Source organism: Paroedura picta, chromosome 3 (genome assembly GCF_049243985.1).
Source record: "Paroedura picta isolate Pp20150507F chromosome 3, Ppicta_v3.0, whole genome shotgun sequence".
Classification (NCBI taxonomy): domain Eukaryota; kingdom Metazoa; phylum Chordata; class Lepidosauria; order Squamata; family Gekkonidae; genus Paroedura; species Paroedura picta.
The window spans coordinates 111,523,987-111,540,617 of record NC_135371.1 but is presented as its reverse complement, the minus strand read 5'-3'; the positions used below and the strand labels follow the sequence as shown (position 1 = coordinate 111,540,617).

At 41.3% G+C, this 16,631-nt stretch overlaps 1 protein-coding gene across 1 annotated transcript; it reads left to right on the top strand.

Moving 5' to 3' along the window:
- The first annotated feature begins 12,290 nt into the window (after window positions 1-12,290).
- LOC143832572 (oxidative stress-responsive serine-rich protein 1-like) lies at window positions 12,291-13,399 on the top strand. The gene is given in 2 exon segments (XM_077327180.1): window positions 12,291-12,968; window positions 12,970-13,399. Coding segments are annotated over 2 exon segments (882 nt in total). The 5' UTR covers window positions 12,291-12,356; the 3' UTR covers window positions 13,240-13,399.
- Window positions 13,400-16,631: the final 3,232 nt, after the last annotated feature.

Sequence of the window (16,631 nt, the reverse complement as noted above, 5' to 3'; positions counted from 1 at the left end):
AGTGGAGACCTATGGAAAACTCATGGGAAAACTCCCTCATTGGTCCCTGATCTATCCTCTAGCTTTTGACAACCTCAAGCCAACTTTCTGTGTTGTCATCTGTGTTGAGCTGTAAGAGAATTTGGACACAGTCAGTGGAGTAAAACAAGGCCACAGATTTATTTATTTACAAGAGCAGGGTGCAGCATGGGGGGAGCTGTCCTCTTGCAGTCTATGGACTGCTTGGGCCATCTGTTCCCAGAGGTCCTTCTTGCGGCTGAGGTGCATACTTGGTCAGCAAGCAGTGCCATCTGGGAACAATCCTTGTTGGTGGGGGAGGACACGCCACTAGATAGCCCCTCACTGGGACAGGCCTTGCATGGCATGTGACCAGTCCCTTAAGACTCCTGTTTTAGGAAGTCTGGTGCACAGATTCAGACTACCCGCCAAAAACAGCTCCGCCAATGCCCAAAACGCCAGCTGTGATGAACAAGCATAACTTCAACATATAATAAACTAATATAGGGAGGATGGGTGGGAAGCACCCAGTCTTGCTACTTTGCCTACCGCCCTCTCCCTTGTCTTCTCCCAACCCCACCTAAGACGTTTTCTACCAGCCTGAAATCTGCAAGCTGGGGTAAATTGCATTGTGCTATATGATGTCATATGAAGATACAACATCTTTATGCATTTTGCTAAACAACAGGATTCTTAAATTCAACTGCAGATAGTACAGTTCTATGGATTAATTAGTAAGAAATTTATCATAATTTTTAGAATATAGTTCTTCCAATGAAACTGCCAGAAACTATTTTTTTTGTACATTTTCGTAATGACAGTGCAATTTATTGTGAGAAATAATGTTGATGTAGGTTGTGAGTGGTACTTACATTAAATGGATTATAATGTATTTTATCATTTAGTTTACTCTAATTATAATTTAAAGAATGTTATTTCCCTCCCCTTACCCATTGGATACAATGTTGCATAGTTTACTGTACATATCCTTCTTGGCCTTCGTTGGACCTGAATCATTGACATGGAGCCCAAATTGTACAATATAACTTTGACTGCTTCTGCACGACTGATTAGGCTCAGATTACAATTTGTTTGAATGCATCTTTTCCCCCATTCCAGATGGAATTGAGCCCCTTCAGGGGCAATTTCAGGGCTCTCCCAACTTGTTCCTTCACTTAACCCACATCAAGGAAACACTGAAAAATCGATGTTCCATTTTTTTATGTGGGATATAATGGGGTGCATGAATGGGCTGAGTCATGTTGACAATTTTGTTGGCTTATCCCTTCTATTTTCTATTTAGCTTGCAGGACCTCACTCACAGCTTCTGAAATGGCACTGAGGACTCTGACGTGACTTTGCATTAAATAGTTATTGATTTGATGTGCTTAGTTTTTTGGGGGGGGGATTATGCAGAGTGGATTGGCTTTCCTTTTCAGTCTTCCAGGGACCAAAAACAAGTCCTTGCTTGTTAAAATACTGCAGTGTCATAATGCAATAACCATAGTTTTATTTTTTTTAATATTTCAGACTTGGAGGGGGGCAATCAAATTGACAAAATGTGCTGAAATATTATTTGGAGTTTTTGCCATGTTAGAATGGTTTTATGAGAGCTTTATACTGGGGATCCCCATGTATGCATGTGAAAACCCATTCATGTTTATTTATATAAATATTTATACCCTGTTTTTTCTCCTAACACGGTACAAATCACTTTGCTACAAGATCAAAATTGTGTACAAATACATTGAACAAAAGAATAATATATCTCAGGCTAAAATTGTAACTCCATTCATCCAAAGGACACTGGCTACAACATGGGGGCCAAGAGCCATAAGGTCAAGAGCCCATTAACTTTTGCTCAATAACTTTTCTTGAGTCTCTGACTATGTCCAGGTATGCCCAGCAAACCAGCAAGCTTTTTCTCACTTTCTCCTGCCAAGAATGCCTCTGGCTATATTAAGCTTTTATAGTACCTGCAGAGAAAGGAAGCCAGTCCTAGCCCAGAAAAAACTCAGTTGTTGCTAGCTTGCTGGCCCAAACATGAAAACTGTCTCCCATCCTTTTCTCATCAATCTGAGAGAAGGATCGGATTCAAGCTGTATAATCTTCGAATCGGAATATACAAGGTAGTGTATTCCCCTGTGTTTCTTAAAGATGTTCTCATGGATCACAAACAAACTGTCTCAAAAACACACAGCCATATTAATATCAATTATTGCATTGTGTCATTTTTTCATCCAGAATCCTGACAAAAAATCAATATCCAAGGTCAATATTAAAGCTGTGCTCCATTGGGGGAGGAAGTTTGCAAAATATTTGTATAAGACTTCACTGCAGAGTTTTCAGTTACACAAAATACTCTTCCTTTTACATTATTGAGAAGCCATAATGGTTTTGTAATTATTGAAAAGCTGCTGAGACACAGATAGGATGAAATTTCAGCTGCCTTTTATCTATTAAAGTTCATGATGTTACGTCTGGATGTTTTACATTTAGTGCATTAACAAAAAAAAAAAAAAAAGGTTAGAAATCTATGCCAAGAAAAAAAAACAGTGAACAAATACACACATGGAAAAGTGAAGCCTTTGCTAATATTGCATAGAAATGAAGTACTCCCCCCAACTCTAGTATAATTCTGTAAGTCACTTCTAAAACTTAAATCCAGACAAGACAGAACTACTGTAGGTTGGCTGATTTGGCTGTTAGCTGATTATGGAATAGATTTGATGTTTCTTGGAGAAGCATGCTTTAGTACTTTCAGGATTTTGCTACTGCCTTTAAAAGTCCTTCAAATCTTCAGCTGGTCCAAGAATGCTGCTTCTTAGCAATTGATAGTGGCAAATAACTTTGATCATATTACACCAAATCTGACAAAACCTCATTAGTGCCTGGATTGCTTCAGAAGCCAAATCACAGAGCTTTGTCTATTAAAGAACAAAAGAGCTGGACAGAAGTATTTTCAATAAATATAAAGAATGAATAAAACAAAGTTAAATTCCAAGTCTACTGGTATTAGGATTTCTTCTCATTTTTTTTTCCTGTGACACAAGCAATTTCTCTATGGTTTCATCCCACTCTGCTAGAACCTGCAAGCAAGACAAATCACATTAATTCTACCATCCAAGGCATAAGGGTAACAGTTAAGGAGCAAATAATCATGTAGCACAATAGATGAGGTTCCAGCCTTTCAAATAGTACCATGGCAGCATGGAATGGAATCATAGCAAAACTAGCACCAGTATTTTGTCACATTTCAGAGTACTAGCAGGTTAAAGCTGAATGCTGACAAGATGAAGATGATGTCACCTGGTAAGTAAAAGGTTTTAAAGGAATTGTGCCCACTCTGGTTTAAGTGATGCTGAAATGGATAGATGTCTGTACTATCCACTGAACTTTCTCTTTTTTTTTTAGAACTTCTGAATGGACTGAACTCCCACTAACTGGCTTTGGAATAAGGCATTAAAAAGTAAAAGTGATGGAGGGATATATGTTTTATAGAGATGAATTATTGTGTTTCTGATAATCTACTTTCTTGATGCCATTGCTGAGGCAGAATCAAAGTTTTTGATTAACATAGAGCCAAATTCAGTCCAGCTGTCTATGAAAATTATCTGTACCTGTCCTCTATCTGTAACGAAAACTTCGAGCTAGATGCAACTATTTCATTTGTCATAAATTTCTTTAAATGATAATCCATGGAACATTTATTGTGGTATATTTACAATCAGTGTATCAGAGGCTAATTTTAAAATCTGTATCTAGTAATTAAAAGCAATTTTGGTTCCTGCTTAATCTAGATATAAAGTAAGTAGTGTATACCAATACAAAACCTTTAATGTCATCCAAGATATAAAACAATGTTGAAAATTATTATGATAACACAGAACTTTAAAACAATAAAAATTGCAGATGACCAGAGAACAGTAGATACAAAAGCCTTAGAAACAGAACCCTTTACAACTTTAGCCTGTGGGCCTTTTTATAGATAAAAACATGGCAAACAGTTCAGTGGTCTACAAGCATTTATCAGCTAGCAGCAAATTAAGATACCATGCATCTACAACATTACGGAAAGGTAACATTGGGGAAATCAGATCATGACATAGTCGGTTAGACATATTACATTGCAAAATAATATTGCAAATTGAGTCCGGTTCTGTACGACAATACCTGCAACTTCTTTCTTTATGAGGAATTCCCCTATACCTGCTTTCAGCCACTGCAGAGGGAAATACATTTAGTCTAGCTAACATAAATGCTCTGCAATGTGATGGTATTATTAGGTTGGAAAAATAATGTGCCATAGAGTTTGGGATATAAGATAGACAAAGAGACCATGGAGAACACAACTCCCCTGCACCAGCATAAATTACCTGGAGGTAATTTATCCTGGATTCTTCTTTGGATGGTTTGGAATATATGGTCCTCTCCAGAGTTGGCTACGGATTCAAGGTCAATACCTATAGATTTTATTTTAGAGGCTATGGCCTGAGACCATTTCGTTGTATAATGGTCAAATGGAAGAAGTACAAGGAGGACTAAAGGAGGATTAAAAAACAGATGAGGCCAATATTTAATGGATAAAGTCCAAGCTCGAGATTCAATAGTATCAAGGCACAGCTCAGTACATAAAGTCAAACAGGTTACAGAATTAGGTAAGCATAAAATTCAGCAGGAGGAGGAGGAGGAGGAGGAGGAGGAGGAGGAGATGGAGAAGGTTCTTATATGCCGCTTTTCTCTACCTGAAGGAGTCTCAAAGTGGCTTACAGTCTCCCTCCCATTCCTCTCCCCCACAACAAACAACCTGTGAGGTGGGTGAGGCTGAGAGAGCCCTGATATCATCACTGCCCGGTCAGAACAGTTTTATCAGCGCCGTGGCGAGACCTAGGTCACCCAGCTGTCTGCATGTGGGGGAGTGCAGAATCGAATCTGGACTCCTAACCACTACACCAAACTGGCTCTCAATAAATACTGTATAGAGAGACGCAGCCAGAAAGTCAGCCTCCTTATTAAGAGACTGGGTCCATAAAGGGATCTCAGAGCAGTCAAGGTATCACAGAGCCACTGGCACATATTGGTTGCCATTTTGGTAGTGAAAATAACTGATGGCCTGGGACGTATTCTTGGTCAGGCTAAGGCTGATGTTACAATGAATAGACCATTTTAAGTTGTATTGTGAAAGAAACCCCAAATATCTAAAGGATTTAACCTGTTGAATTTCTCTGCATGCAATTCTCCAAGAGGAGCACTTCCAGGATTTAGAAAGACTAGTGTTTTGATCTTGTCAAAATTGATATTAAGAAAGTTCAGGTCACAAAAAGCGATAAATTCATATAAAGAGTGTTTAAGTCCAATCTTTGTCACTGAGAGAACCGCTGCATCATCAGCATATAATAATATAGGAACCACAGCCAAATTTAATTTAGGGGGATGTCCATCTACTGTATCCAGATACAGAGGGAGATCAGCAAGGAATAAATTGAACAGGCTTGGGGCTAGTACACAACCCTGCTTAACCCATTTTGATATAGGTATTTTGTGAGAAAGAGTACTCCGTGCCATCTAATCTAATGTGGCAAAAATTAAAGGAGTGTAGTTTTTTGAAGAAAAAAAAAGGAGGCAGTGATCCATTACAAGTTTTTTTTAAATTTTTTCCCATAGTAAAGGACACTTCACAAAATCAAAGGCCTCACATAAATCAATAGATGCTGTATATAATTTCCCCCACCCCTGATGGATATATTTTTCACCTAAAAAGGCCAAAATGGAGCAGTGATCCAGAGTGGGAGTAATGTATATCATTATATCTTATATTATAAAATGATAACACTCTCAGTTAGGAAAAGTTGAAGGCAGCAGGAAAATAGGAAGACACAACATAAGGTGGATTGTATCAGTAAAGGAAGATTTAACCCTCATTTTGCAAGATTTGACAAAGGTTGTTAATGACAGGATGTTTTGGAGGACATTAATTCATAGAATCCCCATAAAATACTGTTGATTCTTTTAAAACTATTCAATGATGTTTATCTGAGTTAGGAACATAAGAGAATGTATACTACAGTCACTCAGGAATTATGCACCTCTAGCTTTTTTAAAAAGAAAGAGTGCTCTTCTCCCTTTTATACACAGCCATTTGCAACAGAGGGATGAGCACAGAGAATTGTGCCTTTTTTAACACAGCCTAAAATTGTAACCTGTACGAGTTATTATTTTACTAGGGAATAAAGCCCATTTATAAAAATGGGCAGAGGTTGGGCGTAGTGAGAATGGGCTTCGGGGCGTTCGTTTCAATGGAGGTAGCGGCGCAGGGTGGGCTGAGGGGATGGGGCGAGTCATCGGGAGGCGAAGGACGCATGCTCGGGTATCCGCCGCCCGCTAACCCCCCCACCCTCCCCGCACCCCGCCGCCACTTCTCACGCTTCGCGCACACACTCACCCGCGCCCACACCATCCGATCACCCTCCCACCCTCCCCAGACCCCTTCCCGTCCCGCTAACGCTTCCGACATTTCCAGCACCCCCCCAACCACACAATTACCCACCCTGCCGCCGACCGATCACCCCACCACACTACCCAGACCCCTTCCCACCCCGACACGAGGTCCAAACAACCAGCCGCAACATACCTCCCAGCTCCTGTCCCCGGCCTTCCCCACCACCCCTTTCCACCCTCGCCGCCACCACGCTCACCTTTCCTGGTCCTCCGCAGCCCGGCCCCTTCCTTCCCATTTCGCCGACGCTGGCCCCAGCCGCCCTGCTCTGCCCGCCTGCTCAGGTATCCGGGCATGCGTGCAGGAGCGTGGGGGCGGGGTGCTTGGGGGGCGGAAGTGCGTTGGGCTCTGCAACCAGGCATGCGCGTGAGTCCGCGCATGCCTGGGTCATTCTAGGGCCGGTGGAGCAGGCGGGCAGAGCAGGGCGGCTGCCGATTTGTCCCTCCGATTGTCTGTCGTGAGGAAGGGTCCAATCCGGACCCTTCCTCATCACGGACACATCCCGCCTCGGCAGCCCTTAACGAATTATTTAGTCCGTGGCGCCTGTGGCGCCACGGGCGGTTTAAAGATGATTTGACATCCTTCCTTTGTGGTTGGTAGAAATTGCCATGGGAATATACGAACCATCTACCATTGTCCATCTACTGTTTGCTGCTAGGACCTGTTGAGTGTGAAATGCTGGAAGCCAGCAATGGTTTGTTTTTCTGTTTACTTAATCTGGGGGGTGGGGGGGAGAAGGCTTGACACAGTAGAATCTGCAATTCAGTAGACTCCGCAATCCACATCCTACAAACTATGCAGAAAAGCTATGCTTCATGTTCTACGAGAAAATGCTCAAACATCTGATCAGTGTCCTGTACCCTAAATAGAAGCTGATCAAGGAAAAACTCTGTGACTTTGACATCTCTACAATGAACTCCTTGGCAAAATTTTTACAAGAAAAGACAAGCCATCTACTGCCCTCATTTGGAGTGGCTGAGAAACCAAACAATTAAAATAAAAACCCACTCTAACCTATGGTCTGCTAATCTTAATAACAAGAACTCCTCCAACAATATTGTCAACTTGTCACAGCACAGAATCAGTCCAGGGGAGGACTCAGTTTTTCCATGTGGCTTTCATTCTGTCCCACCACATCTACAAAGAGGATACAGATCTATGGGGACCTAAAACCCTTTTTCTTCCCCCTACACCTGAAGGAGTACTTTCAACATACCCAGAAACAGAACAAGATAGTATCTACACAACATGTCATCACAGAATCCACTGGAGAAAGGCTACCATCCCCCGAATCCACCAATGAACAGTATGAAGGCCACTACATACCAACAGAAAAACACTATAAGAAAAGAAGAGTTGGTTCTTATATGCTGCTTTTCTCTACCCGAAGGAGTCTCAAAGCGGCTTACAGTCACCTTCCCTTTCCTCTCCCCACAACAGGCACCCTGTGAGGTGGGTGTGGCTGAAAGAGCCATGATATCACTGCTCAGTCAGAACAGCTTTATCAGTGCCATGGTGAGCCCAAGGTCACCCAGCTACCTGCATATGGGGGAGCGGGGAATTAAACACGACTCACCAGATTATAAATCAGTGGACCCATTGTCATCATGATCAGATCAAACTTCATCCAGGAGGCTCAGAGACAACAATCAAATACTACCTTTTATAAACAACTAGACTCAGACCCCACACAGGAATACAACAAAGAACTTAATAATATCATAAAGGAATTACCCCTGTACCATCAGGAAAGAATCGTGTCAGACACACCAAAGGAACCTTGACCAGGTGCTTCCTATCTTTCCCCCAAAATACAGAAACTCGGCAACCCAGATTGTCCCATTGTTTCAGGCATAGGCACTATCTTCATTGGTGTATCTGGATATATGGACTCTGTTCAAAGACCCTATGCCATCAGTGGCCCTAGTTATGTCTGTGACGCCAAAGACTTTCTGAAGAAAATACAGTCTTTGGACAACCGTCCAGAGAACACGATTTGGCCATCATGGATTTGAAAGCCCTGTATACTAACATCCCATACATTTTCTGGACACTGTAGAAAAATAGACAGTGGATGCCTAGAGACCACATTATACCGGAAGTCTACGGACTGACAAACATACCTGTTTGTCTCTAGTTACCATCTTAAAGTTATGCTCAAAATCCTACAAGCTAGGCTCCAGCAATATGTGGACTGAGAACTTCCAGAAGTACAGGCAGGATTTCAAAGAGGTAGAGGAAATAGAGATCAAATTGCCAACATACGCTGGATCATGGAGAATGCTAGGGAGTACCAGAAGAACATCTACTTCTGCTTCATTGACTATGCGAAAGCCTTTGATTGTGTGGAGCACAACAAATTGTGGCAAGTTCTTAAAGAGATGTGAATACCAGAGCATCTTATTTGTCTCTTGAGAAACCTATATGCAGGTCAAGAAGCAACAGTGAGAATCGGGCACGGAATCACTGATTGATTCAAAACTGAGAAAGGAGTTCAGCAAGGCTGTATACTGTCGCCTTGCCTATTTAACTTGTATGCGGAGCACATCATGAGAAAAGCGGGGTTAGATGAGTCACAAATTGGGAACAAGATTTCAGGGAGAAATATCAACAAACTCAGATATGCAGATGATACCACTCTAATGGCAGAAAGTGAAGAGGAACTAAAGAGCCTGTTGATGTGGGTGAAGGAGGAGAGTGCAAAAGTTGGCTTGAAACTCAACATCAATTCCTCTCAATTCCTGGCAAATAGATGGGGAAGAAATGGAGGTAGTGACAGATTTTATTTTTCTGGGCTCCAAGATCACTGCAGATTGGGACTGCAGCAAAGAAATTAAAAGACGCTTGCTCCTGGGGAGGAAAGCTATGACAAATCTAGCCAGCATTCTAAAAAGCAGAAATATCACCCTGCCAACAAAAGTGCATCTAGTCAAGGCTATGGTATTCCCAGTTGCAATGTATGGCTGTGAAAGTTGGACCATAAGGAAGGCCGAGCGTCAAAAAATTGAGGCTTTTGAACTCTGGTGCTGGAGAAGACTCTTGAGAGTCCCTTGGATTGCAAGGCGAACAAACCGGTCAGTCCTAGAGGAGATCAGCCCAGACTGCTCCTTAGAAGGCCAGATCCTGAAGATGAAACTCAAATAGGACAAACAGGGATATACGCCAAAGGATAAATGGATACAAATATGACATCAGGAACCACAATACTGATAAACCTGTGGGAGAACACTTCAGCCTTCCAAGACAATCAATACATGACCTCAAAGTAGCTGTTTTATTACAAAGGAACTTCAAGAACAGAATGGAAAGGAAAACTGCTGAAATTCAAGTTATTACAACTCTCAGAACAATGGAATCCCCAGGACTCAACAAGAACTTTGGTTTATTAACTCATTCTACATGCTAACCTACATGCTAACATGCTAACAAGCTCTCAGAATGACGTAATGTCCTCTGTATTTTACTTTATCTCTTAATTGGAATAATTGATTTGAACAAGTAGATTGTACTGTAACTTAAGAAAAGTATTGGTTTATTAACCTTACTACTTATGCTAACCTACATTCTCAATAATCCCTCAGAAAGGCCAAATGTCCTCCGTATTTTAATTTCTCTCTTAATTGGAATAATTGATTTGAACAAGTAAATTGAATGTAACTATGACTATTATAATGAAATATAGTTTGGAATACTATATATGGGGGTCTAGCCTGTCTAGTCGGGGCGTGGCTGGGTTTGTGAAAGTGACTGATCATCACTAACCATTTCTACAAGAATCCAACAGTGTTTCTTCATATGGACTGCATAAAAAAAAAACACACAGCAAAATCCCACGTGTTTTCTTCTAAGGGTTTTACTGTTGTTGCATTTTTGAATCATGACAATGAATTGAGATGCTCACTTTGAAATGTCTTTGTCCAGAAAAAGCAGTTAAGTCTCCCAGTTAGCATATACCAATTGCAGTTATCAGCTAACCCATCAATGTCCTCAGCAATTTTTGCTATTTGATTGGTCTCTATTGGTTTTCAGAGCAGGGGAAGCAGGTAGTCATTGGCTGAAACCAAGTGCCAGTTTAATGAAAGCCTCCAATGGTGATAGCAGTAGAAGACACAACTGAAGACTCTCCTTTACCCTCACCACATTTAGATGTGTTGCTGGGAAAAACAGAAGGTGAGGAGGTGAGTGCTATATAAAAATGCAGTGTCATCTGTAATGTATATAGTGTTTTATACGTTTTTCATGAATTAGATTGGTTTTTGAAGGAAACATGGCAGATGCTTTCCAACTTCACTTTAAAAAGAAAAAAAGCAGAACAGAATGAGATGCACATCAGTTATAGTTATAGTGACCTTCATCTAAATGAGGTGATTGCATGCTATGAAGGAAAGCCTTAAGGCTTTCAGGAATAGGATAAAAGCTTTAAGCCAAATATTTTGGAAAATGTAATATTAATATTGGAATTTTAAATCCTGAGTTTTATAGGTACTATTAGTACTATCACTATTAGTGTTTGAGTGCTGAGGTATAAAGTAGTAACAAGAAAAGAGAACAACTCACAGCTCATGCAAAATTCCTTTGTCCCATGACTGAAAACAAAATATTTCTAATCATCAGGGATCCTTATAGGTAAGTTAGATCTCAAAAACACATTCTCTTTAAATATTAACAACTGTGAAAATCTGATATGATCTGAGCTTCAGCATAAGACTTCTTTTCTTAAACTCTACTTCAACAACAAAAAATTCTGCAAACCAGTTCAATCTATGAAGCAGTTCAGCTAGAGTAATTGAATTTAAGCCAATTTTGGCCCATTGTCAGCTCAAATGTAAGAATTGGAATTCAACTGGTTTATAGATTGCTGCCTTTGTTAGAAAACTACAAGAAGCAGTTCCGATGAGGGTGGGAGGAATGGCAACTGAAGTTCTTCAACTGGTAATTTCCTTTATGATGCCTAATGTTCTGTTCATACAAGAATGAATTGATGCAGCTGCTGCTTGATGTCATTTTTAATCACATCAGTCTGGACTTTGATTGCATCATACTAAAATATTTCTTTCTAAGTATACAATGGAGCCAGGACAAAACCAAATATATTCTGCTCACCAACTATTCTTGAGGCAAAAAGCTATTTATTTCTACTCCCTAAAGACGGTATTGTATAAGAGGTAAAATGTCAGAAATGATCAAGATGAATGTTGGTTATTACAACTGCTCTCTCCTCCCACAAAAAAGATGCATCTTTTGTTCACAGAACATTTTAAAACACTAGGGTTAGCTCAAGTCATAGCTAGTGCATAAAATCATGTGAGGTGTTTTCTAGTGCTGAATAATAGTCAAATATACTTCCCTTTATTTCTGAAATGCTTTCAGAGAGGGATTTTTTTTGGGGGGGGGAGTAGAATGTTGTTTAAACCAGTGGTCCCCAACCTTGTTATCACCGGGGACCACTCAACGCTGGGGACCACTCACTGGGGACCACTCAATTCCTTTTACTGAGGCCCGGTGTGGGGGGGGGGTAGTTTACTCCTCTACTCTCAGCCACTGTCCTAACGCTCTCTGATAGCTATGGTAATGTTTAAACATCCCTTCAAAATAAGATACAGCACTCCACGACAATGAAGTGTGTTGTAAAGGGCTGTGGGGGATGAAGTAAAGGGCTGGGGGGGGGAGAGAAGGCATCCTTCGGGGCCCACCTCCAATTAGTCGAAGGACCACATGTGGTCCGCTGCCCACAGGTTGAGGATCGCTAGTTTAAACAACAATTCTAGAATTATTGCCACGGGAGCTGGCACTTCCGGCAGCGACTGTGGAGAGTGTGGCATTCATTATATGGCAGGTCCAGTAATATCCTAACAATCTACCAATGGAATCAGAAGCTAAAGAAGGTGAAGAAGAAAGTCTGCAAACTGCTTTCAAAAAGCTGAGAGTAGATCCAGCTGGGTCTACCTCAATAACTGAAGGTACAGGTCTGAGAGCTCCTGTCCGAGCAACTGGGGATGGAGCCAGGTATCAGACCATCTGCTCAAGAGAGACCTGGCATGGGTGTGCAAGAAAACCCCTGAGAGGGGCAACGAGGCCACAACGTCGCAGGCGTTCCAAATCTCCTGTCCTGCATCCCCCGAAGTTTACATACTGCAGTATGAAAGCGTCCTCTGCAGGTAACCAGCTGAAGCACAAAAGCCAGGCAGATGTTTCAAAGAGCAAACTCAGTCCAGAGCCTGGTGTTCCAGAAGAGCCATACTTGGGAGGAAAGAGGTGCCCTCTTTTTGACAGCAATAGCTGCAGGAGAGCCAGATCAGAGCACCAGAGCACTTGCACAAGTGAGCAACCTTCAGAGAATTTGAGAAAAAGCTGTCCTGCTTTCTCCTTGGCCTTTGAGACCAGCCTGGATCCCAGCCATCCTTCAGATTTCCAGTCGTTATCCAAGTTGAGTTATGTGAAACAGTGCTCTTGTCTGGACAAGGAATGCCGTGTGGGACCCATGGCAAGCGATAGAAGCATATTCGTTCTCTGGCTTGCGGAGCGTCCTGTCAGAATGCGAAAAAGCAGTCCTGGAAGTGCGTTCACAGTCGTTGCCAAACAGGTCACCTTCTGGTACATGTTCGTCAGGCTCTGCCCGGTCATGTTCTGAGCAAGCTCGTGTCTTTGTGGATGATGTGACTATTGAAGATCTTTCAGGGTACACGGAGTATTATTTGTATATTCCCAAGAGAATGTCCCACATGGCAGAGATGATGTACACTTGACATGAGAATCATGAGTTGGCCATTCAGTGTGGTAGTGAGATGTCCCCTCAGTGCCATAGTTGGAAATGTATCCATTGTTACTGCTGCGTGTTTGATCAAATGTTTATTTGCGCCATACAGTGTAGTTTTTTAAATAAAGTGAAAAGGAGACAATGGCCTCTGTCTGAAAGGTGCATTGCATTCACTGTTTTGAGGATGTAACATTCCCTTTCCCGATCCATTCTAATGTTCTCACTGTATCACCAAAAGTACTGTATTTTTAAAATCTAAAATGTATCTTTCTTAAAACCCAGCAAGATTTTCTGTCTTAAAAGAGAATTTAATGAATTGAATATGCCTAAGCCAACTCTTCTTGAAGAACGCTGAGATAGTTCCTTGTATGTATTGATGTCATGGTTTTAGTAGAGCTCCAGCAGATATACCCAGAAATGACTTAGCATAAATAGGGAAGTGCAAAGCTCATCTGAAGAAGTTTTCTAGCTTTAATGAAAAACTTTGCCTTCGGCATGCCTTTGTTTTGCCTGCAAAATTCATTTTGAATTTTGTTTGGATCAAATTTAAAATGGCAACTCTCTCAACATAATAAATGTATCCCAAGATTAATCGCCCTCTATTTCTGTTTAGCACTCCACTTCTGGATTTCCTTCCAAACAGATTTTGTATTGTATGGAAGAAGTATAAACCAATAAGTCTGCTGAGAAGTCCTGCACAGTCCCAATCTTTCTACATCTCTGGACCATTACTCAGTTGAATTTGTAAAGGACACGTGCGAACTTAAACACAGCAGAAATACTAGTGTGGATCTTTAAGAGCTTTTTATATAAGCCATCACTGCCTTCCTCCTAGTAATTGTCCAAGTGGATGGATGCTTCTAAAATAACTGGTGCCATGTTACAAGGCCAGCTGTACATGCCACAGAAATTCTAGCCTGCTTTATCAGTGGCCTCTTGCAAGCTTTAAGAATTCTGAGCTTGCTGCTTCTTTCACTTCTATCTGTACTTTAGAAAGGAGGCAGTATTGTCAATCCTAACTCTTAAATTAGGAATTTGCATTGTGGTTTTAATCCTGGATTCTATTCCAGTGCTATCTTCAGCGGCAGCATAGTGTTTTCCACGGGAGCTGATTCTTCTAAATCACAACAGTTTTCTGTTTTGGCTTTACCACGTCAAGTGTTGTTCAGATATTAGACTTCCTCACTTTCAAACAGATGTCAAGAATAGGCATTTTGAGTTTGGACTTTGATTCATTATTTTACATTTTTCACACAGCAGTAGAAACCATGTAACAATTGCAAAAAAAGATGGCATGGTTATGTGAAGAAGGAATTATGGGAATGGGGCTGGGAGATGTAATTTGGCAGATGGTGCATTAGAGGATTAGAAGCTGTTCTGAATAAGCACCTCACAGGATCCACGTAAAGGTCATGGTCCTGATGTAAAGGGAGAGCTCATTCTTTCCTACCACCCGTAAGACCTGTCCTTTGCCCTTATGCTATATCATCCATTTCTACATTTGTATTACTCTACCTAATCTTGTATGGCAATCTACTTCATTGCTGTGGTGGCAAGGGGCAGAATTGCATAATTTAAGATGCTCTTGCGCATGGGATGACATTTCAGCTGAAGAAGTCACTTTGTTTCAGCCACTTCTCAGGATACAAGTGGAAAATAAATTTAAAAGAACTGATCTGATGTTGTTCCACCTTCTCTCCCTCCACCAAACTGAATAAAATTTGTTTATATTGAGCTAGACCATTGGACCATCTTTCTCAGTGTTGTCACCTCCCTTGGTAGCAGCTCTCTGAGAAATAATGCAGAGATTTTCTGAGATCTCTTTAAGCTACAGATTCTTTATTAAGTCAATCTATTAAGATGTTGCTTATATGTGTTTCTTATTTTTTGCATTCTTTAATTGGCTATAGCCAAAGAACTGGTTTTCAGATGTTCAGTTATGTACATATAGAGAGATGGAGATTCAAGATCTAAATCATCATGTTCATCATTGTGTATATATATACACCGGGGCTTTTCAGTCATGGCCTTTTGTCACATGCTTTTTTCTAGAAAGCCCTTCCCTTCAAAGGGTGCAGTCTTCATGAGGCATGAAGAGCTGCTTTCCAAAGGTCTTTTATTTTATTTAGACAATTATACTTCACTTTTCACTTCAATGGGGACTGGACCCAAAATAACCTACAAGATTATCTTTCCTTTATTTATTCTCACAACAGCACCGTGTGAAATAGATTTGGATGACAGACACTAACTGACCAAGGTTCACCGAGCAAGCTTCCAAAGCCAAGCATAGATTTGAAGGTCCTAATCCAACACTAACAATTATTTAATGCTGACTGCATGAAATGGTCCCGCTAGATCCTAAATATCAGATGTACCTACTTCAGTTTTTCTTCATAGAATTGCTCATCATTAAAATTGTACCCACTAGCACAACTTGCATGCACATAGCCTAATCTGAAAACCTTTTCATATCAGATACGCAAACATAATAATGTACTGAACAACAGGAACATATATCTCTTCCAGTGATCTTATAACGGTGGTCCACTTTCTAGATGTGGCTGCAAGGAAGGGCCACTTGCATGATCAAATTTGCCCACTGCTGAAGTATTGCTTTTAGAATTTGGAGTGGGAAGGAAGGTTGAGGACAGGCAAACGTACTTGTGAGGGATCATCTGTGCATCTGCTGAAATAATTAGTAGGCTTATGCATGTTGGCAGAATTTAGATGTGCTAAAAGGAGTAAAGCACAAGGCTGAGGAAAGGAATAAAACACTTTTGTTATGATACAACTTTGTATAAAGAGTTAAGAGAGATGGAGTCCTAACATTCTACTTGCCTGTTCTGTTCACTCTGTTGTTCTGGAGGCAAGCAGAGAAGAAGTGTGCTCAAAGGAGCAGGAAATCTCCTACTGAGCCTATCAAGAGACTGGTGGAAATTATTTGAAAGTTCATACACAAATTATGGTAAACTAGGGCCAAGCCCATTGCATTCAGGAATACAATGGGTGCTAGAATACAACAGGAAGAACACCGCAGATGGCATCCCTCTCCCCCCAGGGCCTGGAAAAGCTTCAGGCAGCTGTTAAGGAACTCACCAGAAGGGAAAGCTCTCACACAGCAGGGATTTGCAGCCTTCGAACCTCAGAGGGAAGTGGAAGGAGGAGGGGGTTGTCAGAGCTGGGGGACAGAAGGCGATTGGCTGGCCACTGGACACACAACAAGCTGGTTGAAGGAGGAAGAATTCAGGGGTGGGACAGACACCCTAAGTGGGTGTTAAGTGCTGAGTGGCACTTAAGCCATGAGACACGCTCCTCCTCTAAGGCCTTACCAGAAATATATTATGTAGAACAGATATACATCTCCTCCAATGCCCCCTG